Source organism: Balaenoptera acutorostrata, chromosome 3 (assembly GCF_949987535.1).
Source record: "Balaenoptera acutorostrata chromosome 3, mBalAcu1.1, whole genome shotgun sequence".
NCBI classification, from domain to species: domain Eukaryota; kingdom Metazoa; phylum Chordata; class Mammalia; order Artiodactyla; family Balaenopteridae; genus Balaenoptera; species Balaenoptera acutorostrata.
This window is the reverse complement of record NC_080066.1, coordinates 113,502,715-113,529,872: the sequence shown is the minus strand read 5'-3', so window position 1 is coordinate 113,529,872 and position 27,158 is coordinate 113,502,715. Positions and strand designations below refer to the sequence as shown.

The window sequence follows — 27,158 nt, the reverse complement described above, 5'->3', positions numbered from 1 at the left end:
AAACTGTATTTGGGTCTTGTGGCCTCACCAGAATGATAGAGATTTAGTTACAGGCTCAGAGATACTATTGCAAGTACGTTAGAGTTGAGTAAGAGTATCCCATGTGCCATCTTTAGCCAGTCATGCCCTGTTTTTACTCACTGGGTGCAACTGTCCTTTATATTGTTCAACAAGCACATTTGACTGCTGACTACATGCCAAACCCAGATACTAGAGAGATGAACATAAACTATAAGGTCTATGCCTACCATCAAGGTAGTTCACAACAGAAGAAGTATTCTTAAACATTGTTTCAGTTTTCCTGATTTAAAGGGAGAGAAGGGGGGAAAGGAAGTTCAGAGCTCTGAAGCAATGTTTCTGAACATTGGAGAAATTGGTGGGAAAAAATGGGGTGATTTATTTCATGGTTACATATCTTTAATCTCAACAAATGGATTTTAAAAAAGGACATGAAAAACAACTTATGGAAGCTACATTAAAACCCATGGACACATTCAACCCCACACCAAAAGTAATGTGCATATATTCATCATAGTTAGAATTGTGAAAATAAGAAATTTGCTCTCCACCAGTAGGAGAATGGTTGAATAAATTGTAATATGTGTGTAGTAAAATTTGGCTTCCTGAAAATTATCAAAGAATAAAAGTGATTTGAAAAGTGCTAAAGAGGTAATGTTAAGTAAGAAAAGCAAGTGTAAAAACTGTGTTGTATATAGTATGATCCCAAGTACATGTTTAAGATATGGTTGGGGTTCGAAAGGCTGTGCTGCTTCTCATTAACTGAAGGCAGTGCTACCTTTAAAACGAAGGAATGTATTTGAATCTAGTAAGTCCTGTTATTAAGAGCAAAAATGTTGATGCAAGTGACTTTGAAAATATTTGTTTAGAAAATAGTTGCTGAAATAGCTGAATTTGCCCAGGTAAATCTATATTAAGTGATACATGTGTTGCTATTTTTTCACAAAATAATGCTTCTCCCCCACTGTCATAATGACACATAATCAAAATAATTTTGCATTGGTTGTGATGTATTTTCACTTTCTAAAATGCTTCAGTGTGTTTGACAACAGTTTATCTCATTTTAGTAGTTCCAACAAAATGCAACAAAACAAATTTGGAGTGGATACTCAGTACTGCCCTTTGACTTACTTTATCTTTAAATCTTGTTTCTGATTTTAGGCTTCTCATACTGGAACGGCTTTTGGACAGTATAAAGCATACAAAAGGAGCTCGTCAACAAGTAGTTCAGTTACATGTTGTTTCTTCAGTTTCTAGTTTCTTGAAGGTAATTCTGTGTTTTAAAAATTCACGTTTGCTTGATTTTTTTTTTTTTTTCCCCTAATGTATGGCCAACTAAGTAGGTTGGGGAAGGTGTTTTTAAAGGGCTGGTTTTTCCCCCCCGATTTTTCTTAATGTTTCAGGATTTGTAATTCCCCTTTTACCTTTTTTTTTTTTTTTTCTTTTTTTTGGCCACACTGCATGGCATGTGGGATCTCAGTTCCCTGACCAGGGATCGAACCCACGCTCCCTGCATTGGAAGCAGAGTCTTAACTACTGGACCGCCAGGGAAGTCCCTCCCCTTTTACTTTTTCTCCATATAAAACTTGTTAGTCAGAAATCAAACTTACAATCTTGGCTTAGAACCATGCTTTAACCTACCAACCCTAATATCCCAGACCTGGGATTGGCAGACTATGGCCTATGGACCAAATCTGGCTCATTGTTGCATTTATGGCTTATTGTTTCTAAGTAAAATATAATAGGCTTCATTGATCATTTATTTTATGGAAATCCCTATTAATGTTCTTCTGAACACATATAGTGAAAATTGATCACCATATTGTTTGCCTGGAGGTTTAAAATTCTAAAGTACTTCATGAGAAAAATTATGTATGTTTAGTGTGGATTTTGGTATTCTGATTTTTTTTTAAAGGAGTAATCACCAAATATGAACATATTTGGTTAACCAGAATATACATTCCAAACTGGATAAGAGAATTTACTAGAGTTGCAAGTTTGGATTGTTTTTTTTACATGTTTCAGTATGTGGCTGGCTCTAAAGGACATTTGGGTCCAGAAGAAATGAGAAGACCTGTCCTCGCATTGGTGATGGGAGCCTTAGAAAGTCCCAGCCCACTCTTGAGATGTGCAGCTGCAGAGGCATGGGCTAGATTAGCCCAAGTGGTTGATGATGGAGCTTTTACTGCTGCATTAGCTCAAGTTAGCTTTGACAAGTAAGTGAATTTCTTATTTAGTACTCATGGGCTATGTGTCAAAACTGGGTGTAGCTTGTTGGTTTGTTGGAACTTATGAAACTTCATTCTGATAATTAACTTTAAAAAATTGAGAAATGTGTATACTTTAAAATAAAGGAGAACTTCCCCCCCCCCCGCCCCCACCACTGCCCGCCTTGGCCTGCTTGTTTTGGAACATAAAACTATTACAAGTTCTCTGGCTTTAGTTTTTATATGAGAAAGATCACTATCTATATGAGTGATGTAATAGGCCATCAGTGGACTCTGGGAGTAAGAAGCTTAAGGAGTTTTATCATGTAAAATATAGATGATAGGTAGTAAGAACAACCTAATGGAAAGAGAGAAGGCTGCAGGTCAGGAAACATAAACTGTATTTTCATTTCTACCAGCTTTGTAACCGTGAGCAGGTTACTTAATCCTCTCAATCAGTTTTCCTCTATTTCAAATAGAAGGTTATTAATACTACCCTGCCTACTAAGAATGTTAAGGTAAATGAGATAATAAATATGAAAGTAGTAGGAAAAAATAAAACAACTGCAAATAAAGTTCATGGTTATATTAGTTATACATATATAAAGCTATATTATTAGTGGTGGTAGTAACGCAGGCAGCACTTTCACCTTCTAGTCTGTTGAATCTGTGTATCTTGATTTGGTTATGAGCTCAACGTCTGATGTCAGATTACTAACTCGGTTCAAATCCCAACTCTTCCATTTAATAGTTGGTTACTTTGTTAAGAGTCACTTTGGCTAAAATGACTAAGTCATTTTGATTTCCTCATCTGTTAAAAGGAGCTGATAATATCAGTAGTGTGAATCTCAAGATTGTTGCGCGGATTAAAGGACCAAATGTAAAGCGCTTAAACTAGTATACAATTCATAAGAAAACTCCTAATAAATAATGAGTTCTCTTACTATATTTAATTTTTAAATCAAAGTTCTTGAGTTGGAACTCTATATGGAATTAGAGTATCTCAGCAATGAGAGTTTTTAAAGTATAACTTAATGATAAAGTAATAATGCCTGCCATATGAATTTAGTGTGTGTGTATTTCTGAGAGACACTGAAATTGCTTATATTTAAATAATTTTTAATAATGATAAAGACATTTTTATTTAAAATGTTTTTCTTTTCAAGATACCTTTCAGGTTATTTCAGAATTTTTTTTATCAGTTAATGGTAAATATATTTCTGAATTTTGCAACTCTTCATACAGAAAGTTTGCCTAAGTGACAGTGTGCATGCATTGGTTTTGTTTCAGTAATTGTCATTTATTTTTGTTTCCATAATCACAGACTGAAATCAGCAAGGGACGCAGTTACCAGAACAGGACACTCATTGGCTTTGGGATCCCTGTATAGGTACTTGGGAGGAATAAGTTCTTCTCAACATTTGAATTCTTGTGTTGGAATCCTTTATACTTTATCTCAGGACAGCACTTCTCCTGATGTGCAGGTAAGTACTTCATGTGATACCTTCCTTGAAATTCTTGATTTGTAGATAATGCAGATTATGTTTTTATTGACCATTACTAATTTATAAAATAATTCTTGCTCCATAATAAAATCAAAGCCATTGTTAACCTTGATGGATTTTTAAAATTCAAATCTCATTCTCTTTACTTCATACTCAGTGTCTAAAGTCAAATTCAATATCATTTTCTGAGAATGGATCTCCCTTCCATCTTAAAACAACGTCTACTATTTTGTAGAGCTTAACAGGTACCATGCATTGTATTACATTCTTCTAAACATATGAACATATTTAATCCTCACAGTAATCTAGGATTACTGTGAGGATTAAATATGTATATTCCCATATAAATATTCCCATATAAAAATTCCCATATAAATATGTATTTTCCCATTAAATATGTATATTCCCATTATACAGAAAGAAAACTGGCTTACAGAAGCTAAGTAACTTGCTCACAGCTAAAAAACTAATATATCGTCAGGTGAAGAGCATAAGTCATGGACTCTGAACTCATGTTCTTAACCACTTTACCATATTATTATACATATCTTACCCATTTCTGTCAATCATCATTCTCCTGATATCTTAATCACATCTTGAATGATTGTTACTCTTCCTGCTTTTTTAATCCCCTTATTGTATCTCTGTCCCCGCTGTGTGTCCCTAATTACTACAGTAGCCTCCTACCTGGTCACTTTATGTTTAAGTTCTTTTCTTTTCAACTCTCCCTAGATATGAAGCCAAAAATGTTTTCCTGAAAGATTTTCATCTTGCCACTTCCTTACAGAAAAGCTGGGGAAACTGCTTATTGCTTCTTAAATCAATTTCTCATTGAAGTCCCATCAACTGACCCAGAAACTTTCTCTGTTACTAACCCAAAGTACTGGTCTTCTCCTAAGCTGATCTTCCTACTTTCCTCCCACACATGTCATTCTCATATCTGCACTTAATGTTTTTCCTATTGCTCTTCTCTCTTTCTATTCCTTTCTGATAATCCACATTTTTTAGTATTCTAACATCCAGTTTAACCACCTTCCTGTTAAACTTCAACATCCTACATAGCTTTCATTCTTGAGTTACCATATTACTAATAGTTTTCTTTTTTTCACATCATCTATTAAGTTGATTTATAAGGTGTTCCATTCTTTCTTTCTTCATTCCTTTAGTACAGTACTTTTTGCTTCTGTTTATTATATTTCTCCTTTTCCCCTTCAAGAAGTCTGTTCTGAACACACATCCTTTTATATTGACTATCTTTTGTTGATTAATTTAAATTGTTCTTTCCGTGGCATCCAGTGTCATCAAATCTGACTCTTCTTGATAGCTGCAATCTCTCACCTAATGGGAGTTCATTTTTGTAGCATTTAAAGTACTGTAAGCTTTTCATATACATCTATTGATAAGAGGGGTAAAAGTTTCTCAGTTGATTTCCTAAAAGGAGGACTCTTTAGATACTTCTTGTTATAAAAAGTTCAAGCATACATAAAAGAGAACATGCTATAAGGAACCTCTTATACCCATCATCCAGCTTCAGTGGTTATCAGTGTATGGCCAGTCTTGTTTGAACCAGAGTTGCCAAACTTATTTTATAAAGGGCCAGGTAGTAAATTATTTAGGCTTTACATGTTATACAGTCTCTGTCAACTGCTCAATTCTGCCATTATAGCAGGAAAGCAGCCATAAATAATATGTCAACAGATGAGCATGACTGTGTTTCGACAAAACTTTATTTCTAAAAATAGGTGGCAGGCAAGATTTGGCTCCAAGGCGTTTTGTTTGTTTAATATAGAAATACATATTTATATATAACATGTATATTTATTTTATAAATATGAATATTTAAAATATTTATTTTTATAAATATATTTATTTTTATATATTTATAACACTGCACCTGTTAGAAGTGTTCATCTCTGTATACCTGAGTGTTTATATTATTGTTAATCTTTCTAGCATCTCTATGTTAGACATATTACTTTAAAATATTTAATATTTCATTGAATATTTTAAATCAATTGTATAAGAGAGGAGAAAATAAAATTAAGATAAAATATTCTTCTAGCATGGGTTCAACCTCTTTACCTATCATTTAAGAAGTTATCCAAAACAAGAACTAACTTAAACATCTTTACTGGAGGGTGGTCTCTGGAGAACAAACATCACATCTTATTATCTCTATGTGCCCACATTAAACCACAAACTTGTGCATATAATTGGAGTTAATATTTTGGTTATATGTATTACTATTTTTCAAACTAGGTATAACCACCCACTATAAATATCTGTAAATACTCTGTAAAAAAAAAAAAAAAAAGAAGTGTTCATCTCTGTGAATAAAGTATAGAAACTGAATACACCATGTAACCAGCACCTGGATCAAGAAACAGAACAGTATCAATACCCCAAACACTCTCCTCATGTTCTCTTCTAGTTACTACCTGTCCCACCAAGGATAACCACTATCCTAATTTGCAACAGCATATATTAGTTTTGCCTGCTTTTATACTTTATATCAATGGAATCATATGGTATGTACTTTTTTATGTCTGGCTTTCTTCAACACTGTGTTCAAGAGATTTGTCTGTAATTATTGCATGTAGTTGCAGATATTGTTGAATCTTTTAAAAACTTGAATTTTCATTCTCTATATAGATTAAACATTAAACAGTTTTCAACAAACCAGATTTAGTTCAGGCTGTTAGCTAAAGAACCAAACACTGTATGGAATTCTTAGTGCTGAGATATATGCACATATGCCATTCTAAATTAGGCATTTGTCTCTTGATTGTTTTTACTGGATATTTAAAGAGAAAAATTTTCTTAAAACTCCTGAAGTTCTCCATTTCTCTCTCCAAGTTAGTAATAACACACAAATACTTTACTGTGCTATTACGTTATCACTTGTTTCAACAAAAGAACAACCCATTGTGTTTTATGTTTCTTAATGCTGCTATAACATTTTAAATTGTTTTTCTCTGTCTTCACAGACCTGGGCACTGCATTCTCTCTCATTGATAATTGATTCTGCTGGCCCACTCTATTATACGCATGCAGAACCAACCCTTTCTCTTATTATTATGTTGTTGTTAAATGTGCCTCCTACTCATGCTGAAGTTCACCAAAGCCTTGGTCGCTGTTTGAATGCCCTTATTACTACACTGGGTCCAGAGCTACAAGGTATGCATAGCTGCTCTTGTGATGTTTTACATAAAAATATATGCATAAAAATGAATTCAGTTCCTATTATTGACTCAAACATTTCTCAATAAATTGAAGTTTAGCAGAATGCTCTTTTCAAATATATGGGCAGAATGTTGAGAACAGTCTTGGGAAGACTTTGACTCCTGGATGACGACATGATAGAAAAAACATAGAAACTTAATCTAAGCTTCACCAGCTATTACTTAATTGGGTGACTTTGGGGAAATCCTCATGTCTCTAAGCTTCAGTTTCCTCTTCTATCAAATAAGAGAAAATCTGAAAAACCCTTGTGATTGGCACATAGTAGGTGCTCAGAATATTTTGTTAAAATAAATGCCAGTCTGATTTTTCTTTCCTTGAAAAGATAAGGAGTACCATATTTAGAAAGATTAGATATGTCCTAAAAATGCTTCCCTTAACAAGTAAAATGACAGACATGAAATGGAATAGTTTAAAGAACTCTTTATCTCTTTTAAGATATAAATGACAAAGCCCCAAAACTCAGTTATTCTGATCTATTCAAATGCAAAGTACATGATTTTAATATATGAAAGCAACTCTCAACTAATACAAGCAGGGTGAAATGTATTAGCACTTTCTAATTCTACTTTTCATGAAAATTTGATGTAAACTCCAGATAGTCTTAGGTTCTTCTTTGCCTAATGATTTGTGTTACCATAAATCTTTCAGACTAAAAATAACTAACATAATCTAAAAATCTATAACCTGGATTATCCCTGCTTTTGTGGAAGAAATTTACTTCACAGAACCTTAAATTTAAGATTGGGGGGGAAAAAGAAATTTTAAGCCCAGTAATATATGTTTAAAGGGTAATGATTTTATAGGCCAATTATTAAAAGCTTTCTGCTTTCATTTTAGGTAACAGTACTTCCGTTTCTACCCTAAGGACTTCCTGTCTGTTGGGTTGTGCAGTGATGCAAGATAACCCAGACTGCCTTGTCCAAGCTCAGGCCATCTCATGCCTTCAGCAGCTTCACATGTTTGCTCCACGGCATGTCAACTTGTCTAGCCTGGTCAGCTGCCTCTGTGTGAGTATAAAATTGTATATGTCCTTAGTTTCTATTTTTGGAAATTTAAATTTAATTATTCTCTAGACTGTACAATAGCTATTTTCCCTCAGTTCTGGTCTTTTTTGGGCGGTGGGGGGCAACTTCATATAATCATATCCTAAACCTCTCATATATTGATTCATTTTTCTTCCATTAATGTTGAACTTAGTATTTGGAACATTGATTCATTAATCAGTAAAGACATACTGAGTGCTAATATCGCAGGTAGTAATATAAATGCTATAGGACATGGAAATATTTATGTGGTAACATCTATTTTTTCCTACTTCTTCTTCTTCCTCTTTCCCAAATTATTACATATAAAGTTCTTTTCATCCCAGATGGGCAGCATATGCATCAATATCTGGGTTCTAATAGTGTGTCTAATGAATATAGAAAGGTGAAGGTGATCAATAAAAAGTTCTGATGAGATGGTTCGTAATCATAAGTGGTTTTAAGATTTACCTTGAGCATCACCAGTTTCTATCTGGAATTGCCTGAAAAAGTTGAGTTACACTTGGAGTTAAAACTTGACACCGGGGACTTGCCTGGTGGCGCAGTGGTTAAGAATCCGCCTGCCAATGCAGGGGACACGGGTTCGAGCCCTGGTCCGGGAAGATCCCACATGCCGCGGAGCAGCTAAGCCCGTGCATCACAACTACTGAGCCCGTGTGCCACAACTACTGAAGCCCACATGCCTAGAGCCCGTGCTCTGCAACAAGAGAAGCTCACGTACCGCGACGAAGAGTAGCCCCCGCTTGCCACAACTAAAGAGAAAGCCCGTGCATAGCAACGAAGACACAACACAGCCTAAATAAATAAATAAATAAATAAAAACAATACTGCCATTTTTTTCTTCTTGAATCATAGTAGAAAATTTCCATTAATACCCTTTTAAAATTTCTTCTTTCACTGATACATGAATTCATTTATTAAGTAAAGTTTATTGAGAAATAAAGAGCAAGTCTAACTACTAATTCATGGTGAATTAGATCTGATCAAATTCATTACTCTCTTCTTTTACCAGACTGAGAAGGTTACATACAAAGAAGAATACAGACTGTTCTCAGATCTTTCTTTTAGGTACATTCAGAGCAACTGAGAAAATCAGAAGTAACAATTACAAGTCTTATTCATGTTACTCATAATACTTAAGCTATAAAATGATTTTTCTTATACAGAAATTAAATTCAAAAATTGCTATCACTAGCAATTTTGTGTTAGCAAAACTTGTGTTAATTTTGTATCTTAGTATTTTGATTAGTAAAGCTTTTATCCTAAATTTATTATTGTATTTTAAAGTATGCCCTGTAGTAACAAAGTTGGGGCTTCCCTGGTGGCACAGTGGTTGAGAATCCACCTGCCAATGCAGGGGACATGAGTTTGAGCCTTGGTCCTGGAAGATCCCACATGCCGCAGAGCAGCTAGGCCCGTGTGCTACAACTACTGAGCCTGTGCTCTAGAGCCCGCGAGCCACACCTACTGAGCCCTCGTGCCACAACTGCTGAAGCCCGCACACCTAGAGCCTGTGCTCCGCAACAAGAGAAGCCATCACAGTGAGAAGCCCACGCACCGCAGGGAAGAGTAGACCCCGCTTGCCACAACTAGAGAAAGCCCGCGGGCAGCAACAAAGACCCAACGCAGCCAAAAATAAATAAATAAAATAAATAAATTTATTTAAAAAAAATTGCTTTTGCTTTCCTATTAACAACTTTATGATCAGGTTTCTTTTCTACATAGAACTTAATTATTTAGCATGAAGTGTTTTCATATTAACTGAAACTCCCTGAGTATTCAGAATACATTTAATCATTAGGAAAGAATCTTACTGCAAAGGGTTTTCTTCTAACTGCATGCTATTTAACTTCCATTCTGAACTTGGCGTTAGCTACACTCGCAATTCTGACTACTCACAGTTTTAAAACTTGGCTTCCAAGAGTAAGAAATCTATAATTAACTTGTGATGAGGTAAACCATTAACTTGGTCCCTTGCTGGACACCTGTTCATGCGAATGTAATCCAGATCACTCCTTTCACACTCATGTCTACTTGTTCTGGTTTTGTTACTGAGGCTTAATGAAAGATTCCAAAGGAAAACCTAATTACACAACTGTGCATTTTGAAATTATTGTATTTTTTATATCTTTACATCTTGAGTTGACTGTTTTTAAAATCTTACCTCAACTCATATTTTAAGTTGGAAAATGAAGTATTTATGGCATATTTTTTAAAGCTGAAGCTAAGCCAGTTTGAATGATAGCTCTATTAACATTTACATTTTAATGCTTAGCTGACTGTTGTCAAAGTCATCCTAGTATTTATCTTTTGGTTTTGTCATGACCAGTCTGTCATTTGTTTTTGTGCAGGAGATCTTGTTGGATAATTCTGTGTTGGTAGGTCCCTGACCCTCGATTCCTAACTTTTTTTGAGGTTTGCAGTGCTGTTTCTTTGTGTTGTTTTTTTCTTGGTTGTAGATGTTCTTGTTTTCCACTGCATCTCTTTGTTTAAGCTAACCATTAATGCAAAGTCCAGTGTGTATAGCATGTTACATGGTGTTTATTTAATACCAATGTAAACAAATCCTCCCTAACCTTCTCCAGCTGGTGCACTCTCTCCTTGCACTTAATTTTGCATCATTTTGATTTAATATATTCATTTCAGAAAGGAATTGTAATTACAGTTTGATTTAATTTCTGTATTTTGCTTGCTTGATTTGTTTGCCTTAATCCACTCTATCCCTCTTCCCAATATAAATGCTGGAGAATGACATGGAAATATTAAGCGTCCCATTTTGCTTTGTGTGACGGCCTTTAATATTTTTTCTACCAAACAAGTAAAGAGTACTTTTGAGCATGCGTTTTCTAAAAGATTGTTTGACCAGCCTGAATAAACGCTGCACCTGCCTTGTATTATATGCTTGTAAAACTCCAGTTAAAGTAACTAGTAGATTTATTAACTTTTCTTTAAAATTGTCTTAATAGAGTGCTTTTTTGTCACTGTTGTTAAATATAGCCGTAATCTTGGGCATGAATAAACCTAATCGTTTACATTTTAACTTCTCTGTTATCCTGTGTACTAGTTTCTAACAGCAGAGTTCTTAAACATGACTAGAATGACATGACCTTGAGACTTTGTGAATGGCATTCCTGTCTTTCCACTTTTGAATTCATGATATAGCTTGAGGGTATAATAGAACATATTTATAAAGCAGTTCTCATCTGTATGTTTCACTGCTAACATATTCACAAACTTTTCTTGCCTTTTATCTTCTGATAAAATTAAGGATTTAGCTGTCTTTGCATGTATCATATATCACAAACCAGCTGCCACTACCTACTGTTTTCCTCAGAATTTTGCCTCTGCTCTGTTCAACAAACACACCTACTTCAGTCCTGTCTTTCACACATAAACCAGATCTAAAGGCACATATATGAATTATGCCATTATTTCTAAAATTTTGCTCAGAAAAATCACTATTATAAGACATATTTATTATCGTAAGCCACACCAAACTGGTCTTTATTATCATAGTTAGGACAAAATAAATTTCAAAATCTCTAGGCTTTATTCTACTTATGAAATCATTAAGAATTGGTATCCAGAAACCTTTGATTTGTTTTAATTGCTCATTTAAGGTATATCACCAATCGTATCATTTACCCTAGGTAGACACAACCTATTGAGATTTACATGGTTTAAATACTTCTCAGTAAAAAGAATATGTATTGAGCCTATCATTCTGAGCAGAAATATTCTCTATTGCTAAGACATTTACATATCTATGTACATATATGTATATTCATATATAAGTAGATATACATGTATAAAATTTGCTTTCTATAATGTCGTTTCTAGAGAGCATTTTCGGTGAATATGTTTTCTGAGTAAGACTCTTTCTGCCTTTATTTGAAAATGCATTTACTTACTATGTATGGCATCTGAATAAACTACTACTGATAGAGGCTGCATTAATAATAACTAACATTTATTGAGTGCTTACTATTTGCCAGGTACTGTGCTAAGCACTTTTGCATGTTTCTTTGTGTTGACTTCACAACAGCCCTGTGAGATGGGGGTAGTGTTATCTCCATATAACAAATGAGGAAACTGAGACACAGAGAGGTTATAAATAACTTGCCCAAGGTCACACAGCTAGTAAGTCATGGATCTAGGACTCAAACTGAGACAGTTTGACTCCAGAGCCTCCATTTTAACCAGTATGCTACAGTGCTTATATGGATTTTTATAAACTTCTACTTAGAGATTCATAAAACATTATAATATAGTTCCATGAGCACATATATATAAGCTGCAAATAAATTCTTTCTCAATTGTATCTCTTTTGTCTCTCAGAACTGTTTTACTCATATAAATTTTATGTCTTCTAACATTGTCAGGAGGCTTTTGCTTGGATTTGTTTATGAATATTGCCTAATAAGTACATGTATTACTCCTTAAGCTGTTTCTAAGTTGTATAATAAAAAATATGTGCTAGGATAGTTGAAGTTTCTGTGTATTTAATAAATTGTGTCCAGCCCAATGATGGGCTGGACACAATCAGGAGGGGTCCAGTGAATATCTATTAGATGTATTGAATGCCACCAAGAATTTCAGCTCTTTTACTTCCCAAATGGTGTTTTTCAGGTGAATCTTTGTAGTCCCTATTTGTTACTGAGACGAGCAGTACTGGCTTGTTTACGTCAGCTTGTTCAGAGAGAAGCAGCTGAAGTTTCAGAACACGCTGTTATGCTTGCTAAGGATAGCAGAGAAGAGTTGACTCCAGGTAATTCTTTTTATCAGTATTATCTCCAGCTCAGATGATTGTTTTAATCTTACATCTTCCATATAAACATGAGTTTTTAAAACGAAATTTAAAAGTTAGTGTATAATGCCTTAAACCTGCTACAAGTGATAATTGCTAACAGTGATTATCATTCCACCCAGTGATGTTACTGGTTTAGAGTAATGGTTCTCAATCTTAGGACCCCTACACCAGCGACATCCACCTCACCTTGGAACTTGTTAAAAATGCAGATTATTGGGCCCCGTCCCAAATCTGCTAGGCCAGAAATCTGGGAGTAGAGCCCAGCAATCTCTTACTTATTTTTCTACAATAATGATAATGGTACTGAAGTTTGAGAGCCATTGGTTTCAAACGAGTTTTTTCACAATAATGGATTGAAATTGGATTTAGCGCTGAAGTCATTTTATCATTATATGCCTTTCTTCCCCCTAAATCTCATTCAATAGAATTTCTCATAGATGAATCTGCTTCAAGTTAAAGGATTTTTATACCCTTTCTATATTTTAGAGCTGAATTAAAGGATTTCTTGGCAAGTAAGATTTGTTTTAAGTGTGTCTCTTCATTTTAAAGTTATGTGAATAACTCAAACATGCATATAAAGTCAAACAGCCTATAAAAATAGTAATGATAATATCTTACACTTTAAAAGTATATAGTTTCCCAAGTGCTATCACACTTTTAGAAGGTCTCAGACTTCATAAAGCTTTCCAATATCTAAAGCTCTCAGATCTATAGTGTATTTTACTGTCATGCTGTGCTCTTTAAATTAGTTTTATTATTATATTAAAACCTTTGCTCTGACCTGAGTTTATCAGCATTGCTGAACTGGTAATAGTAGTCATCAAACAGGTTGCAGAACATGGTTAATGTGTGGTATTCTCCCCAAAGTGACCTTTAACTTACATTCACCACTGGAATTATCTTTATTTGTTGCTTTAGGATTTTATTATGTAACTGTACTGGTACATAATTATTGAATTAGCTATGTGATTAAAATTATAGTAAAGGGGCTTCCCTGGTGGTGTAGTGGTTAAGAACCCACCTGCCAATGCAGGGGACACAAGTTTGAGCCCTGGTCCGGGAAGATCCCACATGCTGCAGAGCAGCTAAGCCCATGCGCCACAACTACTGAGCCTGCGCTCTAGAGCCTGAGAGCCACAAGTACTGAGCCCACGTGCCACAACTACTGAGGCCCGCGGGCAGAGAGCCTGTGCTCCGCAGCAAGAGAAGCCACCGCAACTAGAGAAAGCCCATGCTCAGCAATGAAGACCCAACACAGCCAAAAATAAAATTAATAAAATTTTTAAAAAAAATTATAGTAAAGAACTCATTATATAATTCCTTTTTAAACGTTTTGTAATTTTTCAAACCCATGGAAAAGTTGAAAGAAATGTGCAGCAAACACATAGGTTCACCTACTATGTTTATGACACTCATTTTATATATCTCTCAGTATATATACACACATACACAAACCTCATGCCAAACCATCTGAAAGCAGGTTGCAGGCATCATGATGGTTCACCCCTAAATACTTATTTGCATTTTTCAAGGATATTCTGCTACATGACCACATGTTATTTCTATACCTAGTAAAATCAACATTAATTTAGTAGCTTCATAGAATGTACAGTCCTCACACAAATTTCCCATTATAAAAAAAAAGAAAAAGTCCTTTATAAACTCTTTCCTACCCCTCTCACCCCCATCCAAATTTATGATCCGGTCACGACTCACACATTACATTGGGCTGTTCTGACTTACGGACTCCTAATCAGAAACATTTCTACCTCCTCCTTCTGATCTTTAAAAGATAACTCCTCTTTTAAAATAGTAGCATAATTTTTAGAACTAAATGCTTTCATAATTGCCAAATGAGTTAAATCTTCAAGAGAAAATGTATATGTTCTTTTGACATTTTCAGAATTAGAGGAAATAGACACTAGATCAAGGTTTATATTTCTTTTTGGAGATGATTTATTACTTTGCAGTGAGAATACTGTGTAGTAATTTATATTAATTCAATAGTCTTCTTTAGATCCACTGTAGCTTAGTTGCAGTAATTAAACACTGTTCTCCATACAATAGTTGTTTTCTGTCTGAGTTTTACTCTCATGTTAATAAATGTAAAGCTTTTGTACCAGAATAAGTAAAACTTAATTATGATTATTTATTTGAATTAACTTTAAAGAGAAGATAAAATAATCATACCAAGAAACATTGTATAAATTTTTATAAGTATTGAATGCTAATTGGGTTTAAATGTTTACCTAATTTAAGGGAAACATATTAGTTAACTCTTAATAAAGATTTATCTTTCAATGACATTGCATAAAAAATAACTTTGCAGTGTTGTGAATAATTACCAAACTTGAATTGTGAACTAAAATAGACCTCAGTAGGTTGAGGTGCAATATTTGGACTAGTTCTTTAGAATATATTTGCATGTAATATTTTAATAACTACTGAATGTGTGTGCTTCTCATATGGCAGTTTTGTTTTCTGTATTACTTAGATCATCGATTTTCTTCTTGTCAGATGCTAACATCAGAGAAGTGGGCCTTGAAGGGGCCTTACTGACCTTACTTGACCAAGAGACAGATGGGAGATTATGCCATGATATCAAAGAGACATTAAACCATATGCTCACATCTATGGCAGTGGATAAACTCTCCTTTTGGTTAAAGCTTTGTAAAGATGTACTCGCTGCATCAGCTGGTAAGTATTGGTGATTACCAGCCAATATAATAAAATAAAAAGTAAAAGCATTATATAAAATTGTTTGCTAGTGACAATTTATCAGTCTGGATATTTGGGTTGTAATTGCTTGTTGTTTTCTTTAATGGAGATTCTAATGCTAGTGTTGAAGTCCAACACTTAAAAGCCTACTTTTTTTTTCTCTTATAATTGTCTTATATGACTTTCCTGTGAAAAACAAACTAAAAATTAGAATTGTTATTTATGCTATAAAAGGGATGACCTAACTTACAGCAGCCCCATCATTTATTTTCATACATATGAGAAATATTTGAGGTGTTGCCTCAAATCAACTTAATAGAAAACTCACCAAAAGTTATGACATTTTGAGCAAGCCAGTTTCTATACTCTTAATAATGTTCATTTAAAATATAGTGTTATTTCTCTAATGTTTTTGTTAGTACAAGATAATTATTAGTGAGAAAGTGTGTTAGAGTCTTCAAAATTTATATCCTGGACTAAGAAAATAAATGAGGAAGAAAGAGGATAGAAACCAATTCTGCTCCAGGTATTGTACATATTTTATATGATTTAATCCTTTAACCATCCTATGAGTAGGCAGTATTATTCCATTTTACACGAGACAAAACAAGACTTCGAAAGGTTAAGTAATTTTCCCAAAGACACACACAGATGTATTCAAACCTTAGCCTACATGACTTTAAAATCTAACTCTTCATAATATTTCAGTAGCTCTCAACCCAGTTACTTAAGCCTTATAATTTAATGTAGCTTTGGTCTCTGAGTTAAGTTATGTGAAAGGAAGAAAGGTACCATAAAATTTCTGGCATTTTTTAAGGTACCATAAAATTTCTGGCATTTTTTTTTCATATTCTTCTCTGTCTACCTCTGTTCTTGTTGGTACTCTTCCAGTGATTTATACCTGCTCTTTCAACCATTATGCTCTACATGTTTTCCTTCTTTAATGTTCTCCTCTATCCCCACTACTGAAGAACTTAGAAGGACTTCTTTAAAGAAAAAAATATATGTGCATAGATAGGTTGATTATACTTTTCTGGTATCTTACCTATCTTTTTAAAAATTTTTAATAGCTCAATTTTATTTCACCATTTATTCTTTATCCTTTGTAGTTTGCCTCTATCCCTTCTTATTAGGAAAACACACATTTCAGTCTCTGTTTACTTCTCAGTTTTAAGGCAGGAGTTTGCCTTAACTTTATTTGTAACATCATTGCTATCTATTGTATCACACTCAAAAAATGTTGACAGACAAGATAATTTAAGAAAAACAAGTTGGTTTGTTTTAAAGCATAAGTTCCAATTTAAGTCGAGTTAAACAGAGTTAATAAGTTAGCAGTTAGTATAATATTAAGGGGAAATAATTTACTACTTAATGGCTCTGGCCATCAGGACAATTTGAGACTGTAATTACAGCAGTGGGTCTGTCCTGAGAAAAATATTTTTGGACATTTTTAGTGGGTTCAGGAACCTTCTTAAATTCATTCAAGGCCCCAGTGTTAAAACAACATCTCTAGTTCTATCCACCACACTCCCTACTAGGGAATTCTGAGCTTCCTTAAGTATATCCATCTACATACAGGGGATTGATAATTATTCTAGTATCATGTTCAGTTTTCACTTTAAATATAATTTAACAACTTTGTCATTTTTAAGAATAGTTTTTTTAGCATTTCTTTAGATACCACTGTTATTAGTAGTCATTTTGATCAACAGTAATTCTAGTCTGTACTTGAAGTCATTGTGTCCCTTTATAAATATATCTTCCAACTGATTGTAATTATGTGTATTCTCCCTTGATAAAAGATTTTACAACTGTAACTTGTGTGGATACAATGCAAGAAGAGGAAGGAGATAAAGGGGATGATGCCTCAGTCCTGACCATCAGAAATGATGGCAGACCTCATCCTTTTACCAATCCGCGATGGGCTACAAGAGTCTTTGCTGCTGAATGTGTCTGCAGGATAATTAACCAGTGTGAGAATGCACACAGTGCACATTTTGACATAGCTTTAGCACAAGAAATGAAAAAAAGGGATTCAAGAAGTAAGTGGCATAATAATGAAAAGACCAAATGATATACATTGAAATGCTCTCTGCCTACAGTGTATTTTTAATGTTCAAATACATTTTTAATGATTAAACTTCTTAAATTCGCATTCACTTTTGTTTAGTGGACATATGTGATATATTAAGTTTATAGAGAATAGTCATGTTCTTGGAAAGTAGTATGTACATTAGCTAGTTCCCAAATTTTATTTTCTAAATTTTATTTTCTGAATGGTAACTTAGAGCAGTTTTGCTCATAGATTATTTTGGTTTCACGGATATTACCTAGAAAACATTTAAGTCTGTCTCAATGTAAAGTAAGCTGAGTTGTAAGACCATTTTGACCTTTTATTGTTCAGTTTTATTATTTTTACCTAAATGCCTGTGGGTTATGGTTTAATGTCTAATTTTTTAAAATCACTTAAGCACATATGTTCAAAGACTCAATGCTCATATCTCAGTGCCTTGGAAATATCCTTTACCTGACAAAAGAATCATAAGGCAAGATGTTGTTATTGTCAGTCTGAGAGTGTGAATTAGGTATTTCTATTTTAATTGTTTTTCAAGCAAGCATTTATTGAGTCTCTTATTTGTGATGAGCACTATTCTGATAGGTATAAAATTAGTGTGTTATAGGTGCTTACTGCCTCCTGTGCTCCCAGTTAAAACTGTAATTGGCACTTACTAAGATGAGTTGGTTTCTTCAGTGTGACCTATAACTAGTATACTTCTTTGAATTAGTCTCACATATTTTTTAGGTAAAGGTTAGTTGTACCTGTAAACATTTTATTGTTGGAACAGTGTTAAATGATTGTCTTATGTCTCTCCCCAGTAGAATTATTATACCAAAGAATATGTTGTAGGCGTGAAAGGAATTATCATTTATAATTTCACAGCCAGAAATATTTTTATGCTCCCATCATTTGTGTGTGTGGCAGGACATGCAAAAAAGTAAGGTAATGTAGTCCATATAAAGAACCACATAAAACTTTTTTTAAAGGGCCATTAGGTCTTTTAGCCTCAACTTGATGTAAAGAGGATGATTAAATTACTGCCTAATTCATCAAAACCCAAAGTCTCCTGAGTACCTTCTAATGTACTTTTATCAGAAAGTCTGAACAAAATTTTTATTGAAGGTACTATTAGTACTCATTTAAAGGATGCTAATTCTGCCTTTGTTTTTGCATAGCTGTATAATTACTTGCTTTGGGATAGTTGTTTGTATGTGAGTATTTGCACTGGTACAGTAAAACCAGCTTTAAAGTCTGTATTTAACAAAGAGTAAAATGTAAATCAAATCAGAAGTACTTAAAAGAAAGTCTAGGTTATGAAATTAAAAGGAGGAAAAATGATCACTTAACATAAATCTTAGTTCCAGCGTATTCTTTTTCTTAATAAGATATATTTTTTTTAATATTGCAGATGACTTTTTGGTGCTACATCTTGCTGACTTAATTCGCATGGCTTTTATGGCTGCCACAGATCACAGTGATCAGCTCCGTCTTTCTGGCCTTGAAACACTGTTAGTTGTTATTCGGCGATTTGCAGCTATTCCAGAACCAGAGTTTCCAGGTCATGTGATTCTGGAACAGTATCAAGCCAATGTAAGCTCTTTCTACTAGAGAACTTTATTATTATTAAAAGTGAAACTAATTGGCATGTCACCTTTTAATACGTAAATGAGTATGTATCTCTGCTAATATATCACCAGTATAATCAGTATATGTTTAAAGAAGAAATCGTCATGTAAAAGCAAAATAATACATAAAACAGGTCTTTTATAATGCTAAAGGTTAATTTTCATAATTAAAACCTTTTTGGTAATTTTGGGGGAATAAAGGGCTTTTCTTTTTTAATATTCATTTGCTAAGTTAATCTTTAACAATAACCCTGTGGGATAGGTATTGTTCTTTTTTAAAAAAAATTTATTTATTTTTGGCTGCGTTGGGTCTTCATTGCTGTGCGCGGGCTTTCTCTAGTTGTTGCGAGCGGGGGCTACTCTTTGTTGCAGTGCACAGGCTTCTCATTGCGGTGGCTTCTCTTGTTGCGGAGCACGGGCTCTAGGCACACGGGCTTCAGTAGTTGTGGCACGTGGGCTCTAGAGTGCAGGCTCAGTAGCTGTGGGGCACAGGCTTAGTTGCTCCGCGGCATGTGGGATCTTCCTGGACCAGGGCTCGAACCCGTGTCCCCTGCATTGGCAGGCGGATTCTTAACCACTGCGCCACCAGAGAAGTCCAAAGGTCTTTGATAATGAAATTCTTTACAAAATATCCAAATAAGCTAAGATAACACCAAATCATTAATAAACATTCCATTTAGGCTACATGCCGGTTTCATCTTCAAATTATTACTCCTAGTCTAGATATAACCTCCTTTTTTTCCCCTAGACTTGGAAAAGAATTCAGGTTTCTATTACTGGTTCTGTAAGCTTTTTAACTGGTGTTTTTTTGACTGGTGCATTGAGCAGCCTAGGAGGAACAAGGAAGATAACAAAATCATCACATATTCTATCACACACATCACATGTAATCCTTCAGTAGCATTCGTCCAAGGATACCTCTCATGATTCAAAGGCAGCTTCTGATGGCTGGCAGTTAGGGAATCCAGACCAGTTCCCCAGTTGGTCAGCAGGCTCCATCACATCTTCCCAGCAGGTAATGCCAATGTGTGTTTAGGGAAGGAGCAAAAGGAAGGGACAGGAGTTAGATACAACTAATCACGTTAGACTAAAATATTATAATTCAACTTACTTAAGGGGACCTCTGTTATATTTTTAATCCTCTTAAAATTGCAAATGATAGAAATAAAATTACCACTCACTTAAGCAGAGAAGGAAAATTGTTTTCAGGAACCTTAGTTGGCTCTGCTTTCTTCTGCACTGGCTTTATTCTCAAGTTTGTCCTCTCCAAGTGGTATCAAGGTGGCTCTCTAAGCATCCAGAGTCTTTTAAAGAGAGCGCTTCTTTCCTAGTACTCCTAGCAGATGTCCTCAGGAGAGCTTTCATTATCCCAGTGTGGATCCCTGGAGCCAGAGAGTGCTCGCAACTCCATAGCAACAACATGGGCTGAGAGTTGTGGAGAGAGAAGGTTCCCCAAAGGAAAACTCGGATGCACTTAGCTAAGAACGGGAAGGTATGCTGGGCAGGCAAAAACAAAAGGTGTTCATAATACCTATTATAAATAACTAATTTTTAAAAAAACTAATTTTAGAGAGAAAAAGTTTGTGCTATCTTACTTTTTGATGCTTGAATGAGCCTGTAATTTCTTGCCAGGTAGGAGCGGCACTTAGACCAGCCTTCACCTCAGAGACGCCACCTGACGTCACTGCCAAAGCATGTCAGGTAAATGGTTAAAAAGATAAATTTTAAGAAAAACCCTCTCTTAGGAAGCAGCTCTCCAGTTAGTATTTGATACCAAGGTTCTACATTATAGTTGTCTAACCATTCATCTCAGTTGCCCCTTTTCCTTTGCTTTTTAAGTTTAGAGAACTTTTTCTTTCTCATAACTGCATGGTAATCCAATATATGGGTATGTCACCAGCTCCCTAGTGATGGAAATATGGGTTTTTTCGTCTTTTGCTATTATGGATACTGCTGCAGTGAATGACCTTCTTTCTGCATAGGTCATTTCACTGGGTCTAAGCATATCTGTGAGATAAATTCCCTAAAATTGAATTGCTGGGTTAAAGAGTACATTACAGGAGTTTACCAATTTAAACTCCTACCAGCACTGTATGCAAGTGCCTATTTCCCCAAAGTCTCAGCAGCATTGTGAGTTGTCAAACTTAGATTTTTGTGTATATGATGGAGTAAAAAGGGTATCTCAGGATAGTTTAGATTTGTATTTCAAGTGAGGTTGAGCTTTTTTTCATATAGCTGAGAGCCATATAATATACAATTTTAAATAGTTGCTTTTCTTGGTGTGGTTGTCAGACATTCAATATCCAGACCCGAATGGCCTGAAATAATTAAAAGCAGAACTGATGTGAATTAAATTAATTATAATTTTACTCAGTTTTTTCAAATTTCTAAATTCATTTGTATTTAGGAAATGTTTGAGTGCCTTCAAATATTCATAGAAGTGTGTGAACTGTTGTCCTGAGTCTAACTTATCATCGTTTTATTATATGTGTTCTCGCTGTAAGCCACTTGAAATCTTTTGTGAAATGAGATGCAAACTAAATATATGATAAAAGAAAAATAAATTTTCTGTAGTAAAAGAGAAATATGGTGACACCTAGGAAAACCTTTATAGATAACCTCTGATAATTGAGTAAACTTTTTGAATTGGAGAATTATTAATGATGTTTCGTTTTAAAAATTAAAAATATCTTCAAAAGAATCAATCTTCATTGAGGTTTAAATGGTAGGTAATTTATCTTTCAAGAAAGATAAAATAATTAACTATGCAATTAATCGCTGATTTTAAAATAATAATAAGATGAAATAGTCAGGATTGGAGATATAATTCAAATGTTAATCCAAACATTTATGAAAGTGATGCCTTTCATGGCTTAATTTCACTGTGTTAATAACATCTGAAACTCTGATTTATATACTTATTAGCACGGTTTCCTTTCTTCAACCTTAAGACTTCATTCCCTTTTGAAATGCTGGCTTTGACTATCATTATCACCAGTATCCCTTGGGGTTTCTTGATAGCAAGATGATTTCAATGACCAGATTCCTGAGATATGGGTGAGCTTTGCTGAACTCACAAAGGGGGTGTTCATAATTTTTAAATATAACCTTTGATTTTCTTAAAAAACTAGGTTTGCAGTGCCTGGATAGCAAGTGGAGTTGTAAGTGACCTTAATGATCTCCGAAGAGTTCATCAGTTGCTTGTTGCATCATTAACAAAAATTCAGGTTGGAAAAGAAGCTCTAAGTCACTTATATAATGAAAGTGCTTCTACCATGGAGATCTTAGCTGTGCTAAAAGCCTGGGCAGAGGTTAGTACTTCTCAATTTATGACTAGAATTTTGGAAGTTGTTAATAAACATCTTAGGCCATAAACTGAAGTTAGCTATTTAAAACACAAATAAGTCTATGTTTAAGGTTAACAGAAGACTTTCAACATGAGATGTATTTATATGCTAATTGATATTTTGGCCAAGGATTCTAGAGTGCCCTCTGTTGTCTGTTATCTGCTGCTTTAAGCAGGGGCAGTCATGAGAGACTTTAATAATAGCCAATGGAAATCAACTTTTATTGAAACCTGAATTATTGGAAATGTGGGTTTGCTCATATATTCTGTCAACTCTATAACACATATGTTAATATTTTTTAGTGCTCTTTCATAAAGTGACTTGAATATTAAGTAAGTTGTTTTATTTCCTAAGATTAGAGAAATCTTAGAGGGAAGTGCTTAACTGTTCTTTATTTACTTTTCTAATCAGGAAGAAAGCTATATAATTTTTAAATTTGCGATGGAAATGTTTACACATATACAGAAGTGAATAGAATAGTACAATGAACTCACATATACCTGTCATTCCAGCTTCAGCAGTTACCAGACTTGGCCAGTCTTGGTTCATATATCACTTTAATGAAGTGTATAGTCTCAGATTGCAACTGAGAAAGGGTTTCCTCCAGTAGGGCTAATTAAAATCAGAAGATTGTAAAGTGTCTATTTTTGTCATTATTTAGTGTTGACAAATCTCAGGAAGTAGTTCTGCCTAGATTTAATAAGTTGGATCTAATGATCTTTAGCAGTCAACTCTAAATGCTTTAAACATATGCTTTTAGTAGAGCAAACAGAGATTCTGTAATTTCTGTAACCTATTTTATAAATTACTCTGTGCTTATATAGTGTTCTTTGTACTAATTTGAATCTCTATACTCTTGCTTAAGCCATTACTTTCTCCTATTCTCTCCTTAGTGAAAGTAATGACTAGCCAACAAGTTCCATGTAATTGAGGTCCATAATTATCTGAAATCCTTGGAGCCAGATATATTTGGGATTTAAAATTTGGATGCATATTTCATGTATCCATCTAGGATGTCTGGGACAATACCATAGAATCTATAATCAAACACTTTCATATATCTGTGTGAAATGTTTGAATATTCACACTGTATAAATAGCTTCACATAAGTTTTTTTGTGTTTTGCCACCAGATTGATTTGCCCACAAACTTAGATTCTTTCAGAGCTTTTTGGATTTTGGAGTTATGGATAAAGAGATAGTACACATTATGTACTATGTTGAATACTTCAACATTCTATAGTCCATGTTAAATCTATATAGTTAAACTTTTTATAGTGATTTAGTGGTAACATTGAAAGAAGATATTCAGCTTATTTCAATTCAGAGATGGCTGCCTGTAGCCATATGTTGAAATGGATTACAAGGCCATGTCTAGGCTTAGTGAAAAAGAGTGCTGTGATCATTTAATTATAGCTGTCATGGTTGTAAACTGCAAGGTGGCAGCATATTTGTCAAATGTTTATTATCCCAGTATATCTCACTGAAGATAATGCTTTTAGATCCTTCTACCCTAGTTTTGTGTGTGTGGTTACACATGTATACCTTCTTGGTATCACAGTGCATTTTAAGTCCAGGAGGCAGGCTCAAGGTAAGTCTGCCTCTTCAGCAAGATAAAAATATTGTAACACCTTTTCAGTAGGTACAAGATTTTCCTATTTATAAAGTAACCTTTATACAGGTCTACATAATTGCTGTAGAAAGACATAAAAACCACAAACAACCTTTGAAGACGACCTGTTCAGAAGAAAGTGTTGGAAATGGGTCGATTTCATCAGACGGGCTGCTTGACTTAGTCCACGCAGATCTTGGCACATTAAGTAGGCTCTGGCTTGCTGCGCTTCAGGATTTTGCTCTCCTAACTTTGCCTTCAGAATTTGCCTCCCAGCTTCCTGTTGAAGGTAAGGGGGGAAAATATTTACATAATCCCTAGAATGACAGTCAATAACATGTATTTTCAAAATTTCTCTGTTAGCAGGTAATGTTTATCTGAAACATTTTCCCAGAATAATTTTCATTCATAGAATAAGCACGGGAGAGTTGCTTCAGGGTGGAGGCCCTGAAGTTGAATCTCTAAGTCATAAGGCATGCTCATCTTACCTCACAAGACACTGCCAAATCGCTCTCCAAAGTGGTTACAACAATCTATGTGCAACATACATTGTATACAAACAACATACATTACATACAAACAGCAACGTGCTTCTGTTTTTCTACATCTTCCCATCATTATATGTTATCATTGTTAATAATTTTTGCCAATCTGATGAGTATGAAAGAGTTTCATTGGTTTATTTCCTTGATTGGGAATCTTTTTTCATCGGTTTATGGGACGTTTAAGTTTCTTTTTCCATAAATCACCTAGTCATAATCTTTGCCCATTTTCTACTGAGTATTTGACATTTTCTTACTGACTTATTAATCCTTTACATATGTTTAATACTATTCCTTTGTGATTCCATATCTTGCAGGTATCTTCTCTCAGCCTGTAGTTTGCTCTTTCTTTTACCTTTTTAAAAGTAATATAATCAGTTGTTTATGGCTTTTGTATAGTGCCTGATACTTCTTTGTATCTTAAGGTCATAAAGAAATATAAGCTTTACAGTTTTGCTTTTTTACATTTTGGACTTTAGTCCAGCTAGAATTTATATTGTGTGTGTGGAATGAGGATAAGGATCAAATTTTATTTTTTAATTTTTAAAATTTTTTAAATTAATTTTTATTGGAGTATAGTTGCTTTACAATGTTGTGTTAGTTTCTGCTGTACAGCAAAGTGAATCAGTTATACATATACGTATATCTACTCTTTTTTTAGATTCCCTTAGGGATCTAATTTTATAGTCAGTTATTAATATTGCATTTTATGGATTAGATATTTGGTAGCTGCTTTTAATCTTCATGTTATTTCAAAATGGCTATTATTTTTTTTTACTCTTTGCTGTGAATTTTAGGGTCAGCCTATCAAGTTCTGTTAGAATTTTAATTGGAATTATACACAAAGATATGTGGAGTGTTTACTGTACTTTGTACCTTTCAATAGCATTAAAAATGGAAATAAACTGATTTATTGACAGAATTTATCAGCACATGTTAATGACACATAAATCATTAAAACATAGTGTTGGGGGGAAAGCAAGTTTAAAAAGGATACACACAGTATGAGGCCTTTTAAGTAAACTCAGACACGAAATAACAGCATCTATTATTTATGAATACAAACGTCTAGAGTGAAAGTGTAAGACCATAATGAGAGTGATTCACAGTGACTTGAGGAAAGTGGTTACAAAAGGAGGGGCAAGAATTAGTGGTGTACAAAGTTTTAGGGGTTTTTTGTTTGTTTGTTTTTTAAGAAAGAGATTTAAGAAAGGCAAAATGTTAATCTTGGAGATAGGTAAATAGGTATCTGTTTTATACATGCATACACATACTCTGGTTTCTCTTCATATCCTATAAATCTTTCACCTTCTAAACACGCATATACACATCACATATTTGTTTTTAAATATTTTGTGATTAAAAATAAAAAGTTAAGAATTAGCCTGTAAATTTCTTATAAAGTTGTAAGGATACATCAGCCCTGTGACCCAACAGTTGTATGCTCAGGAGAAATAAAATCACTGATAACAAAATATGGATAACATAGCAGCATGGATGAATCTCTGGAAACATTGTTAAGCAAAAACTTAGTCACAGGGACTTCCCTGGTGATCCAGTGGTTAAGACTTCGCCTTCCAATGCAGAGGGTGCAGGTTTGATCCCTGGTTGGGGAGCTAAGATCCCACGTGCCTAGTAGCCAAAAAAAACCGAAACATGACACAGAAGCAGTATTGTAACAAATTCAATAAAAACCTTTTTTAAAATTATTTATTTATTTTTATTTATTTATTTGGCTGTGTTGCGTCTTGGTTGCTGCGTGCGGGCTTTCTCTCGTTGCGGCAAGCGAGGGCTCCTCTTCCTTGCGGTGTGTGGGCTTCTCATTGCAGTGGCTTCTCTTGTTTCGGAGCACAGGCTCTAGGTGTGCGGGCTTCAGTAGTTGTGGCAAACAGGCTCAGTAGCTGTGGCTCACGGGCTTAGTTGCTCCATGGCATGTGGGATCTTCCCGGATCGGGACTCGAACCTGTGTCCCCTGCATTGGCAGGCGGATTCTTAACCACCACGCCACCAGGGAAGTCCCGAATAAAAACTTTAAAAATGGCCAACATTAAAAAAAAGGGGCTTCCCTGGTGGCACAGTGGTTAAGAATCCACCTGCCAATGCAGGGGACACAGGTTCGAGCCCTGGTCCGGGAAGATCCCACGTGCCGCAGAGCAACTAAGCCCGTGCGCCACAGCTACTGAGCCTGCATTCTAGAGCCTGCGAGCCACAACTACTGAGCCCGTGTGCCTAGAGCCCGTTCTCCACAGCAAGAGAAGCCACCGCAGTGAGAAGCCCACGCACAGCAACTAGAGAAAGCCCGCGCACAGCAACGAAGACCCAATGCAGCCAAAAATAAATAAATAAAATAAATGAATTTATTAAAAGAAAAAAAATCAGTCACAAACGAGTGCATACTGGATATTTTTCCATTTCTGTGAAGTCCAAGCA

At 34.7% G+C, this 27,158-nt stretch overlaps 1 protein-coding gene and 1 long non-coding RNA gene across 9 annotated transcripts in view; one reads left to right on the top strand and one right to left on the bottom strand.

Annotated features, from left to right (window-relative positions):
- LOC114237727 (uncharacterized) overlaps positions 1 to 27,158 on the bottom strand; it is a 140,351-nt gene that overhangs the window by 46,664 nt on the left and 66,529 nt on the right. For 3 of the 4 annotated variants that reach the window (XR_009007791.1, XR_009007792.1, XR_009007789.1), the window contains exons 5-6: positions 24,299 to 24,466; positions 20,147 to 20,232 (exon numbers count right to left, since the gene is read on the bottom strand). This is a non-coding gene — a long non-coding RNA (uncharacterized LOC114237727). Of the gene's footprint in view, positions 1 to 19,207; positions 20,058 to 20,146; positions 20,233 to 24,298; positions 24,467 to 27,158 lie in introns of those variants that run through there. The other variant, XR_009007790.1, reaches the window with a different exon arrangement.
- Positions 1 to 27,158, top strand: part of HEATR5A (HEAT repeat containing 5A) — a 118,704-nt gene that overhangs the window by 75,099 nt on the left and 16,447 nt on the right. For 4 of the 5 annotated variants that reach the window (XM_007180689.3, XM_007180690.3, XM_007180688.3 and 1 more), the window contains exons 17-29: positions 1,180 to 1,285; positions 2,044 to 2,234; positions 3,550 to 3,709; positions 6,718 to 6,907; positions 7,811 to 7,980; positions 10,368 to 10,394; positions 12,646 to 12,784; positions 15,344 to 15,523; positions 17,347 to 17,586; positions 19,012 to 19,193; positions 20,861 to 20,929; positions 22,360 to 22,539; positions 24,256 to 24,475. In XM_007180689.3, the coding sequence (XP_007180751.2) occupies positions 1,180 to 1,285; positions 2,044 to 2,234; positions 3,550 to 3,709; positions 6,718 to 6,907; positions 7,811 to 7,980; positions 10,368 to 10,394; positions 12,646 to 12,784; positions 15,344 to 15,523; positions 17,347 to 17,586; positions 19,012 to 19,193; positions 20,861 to 20,929; positions 22,360 to 22,539; positions 24,256 to 24,475 (2,054 nt within the window). The remainder of the gene's footprint in view (positions 1 to 1,179; positions 1,286 to 2,043; positions 2,235 to 3,549; positions 3,710 to 6,717; positions 6,908 to 7,810; positions 7,981 to 10,367; positions 10,395 to 12,645; positions 12,785 to 15,343; positions 15,524 to 17,346; positions 17,587 to 19,011; positions 19,194 to 20,860; positions 20,930 to 22,359; positions 22,540 to 24,255; positions 24,476 to 27,158) is intronic. The other variant, XM_028166007.2, reaches the window with a different exon arrangement.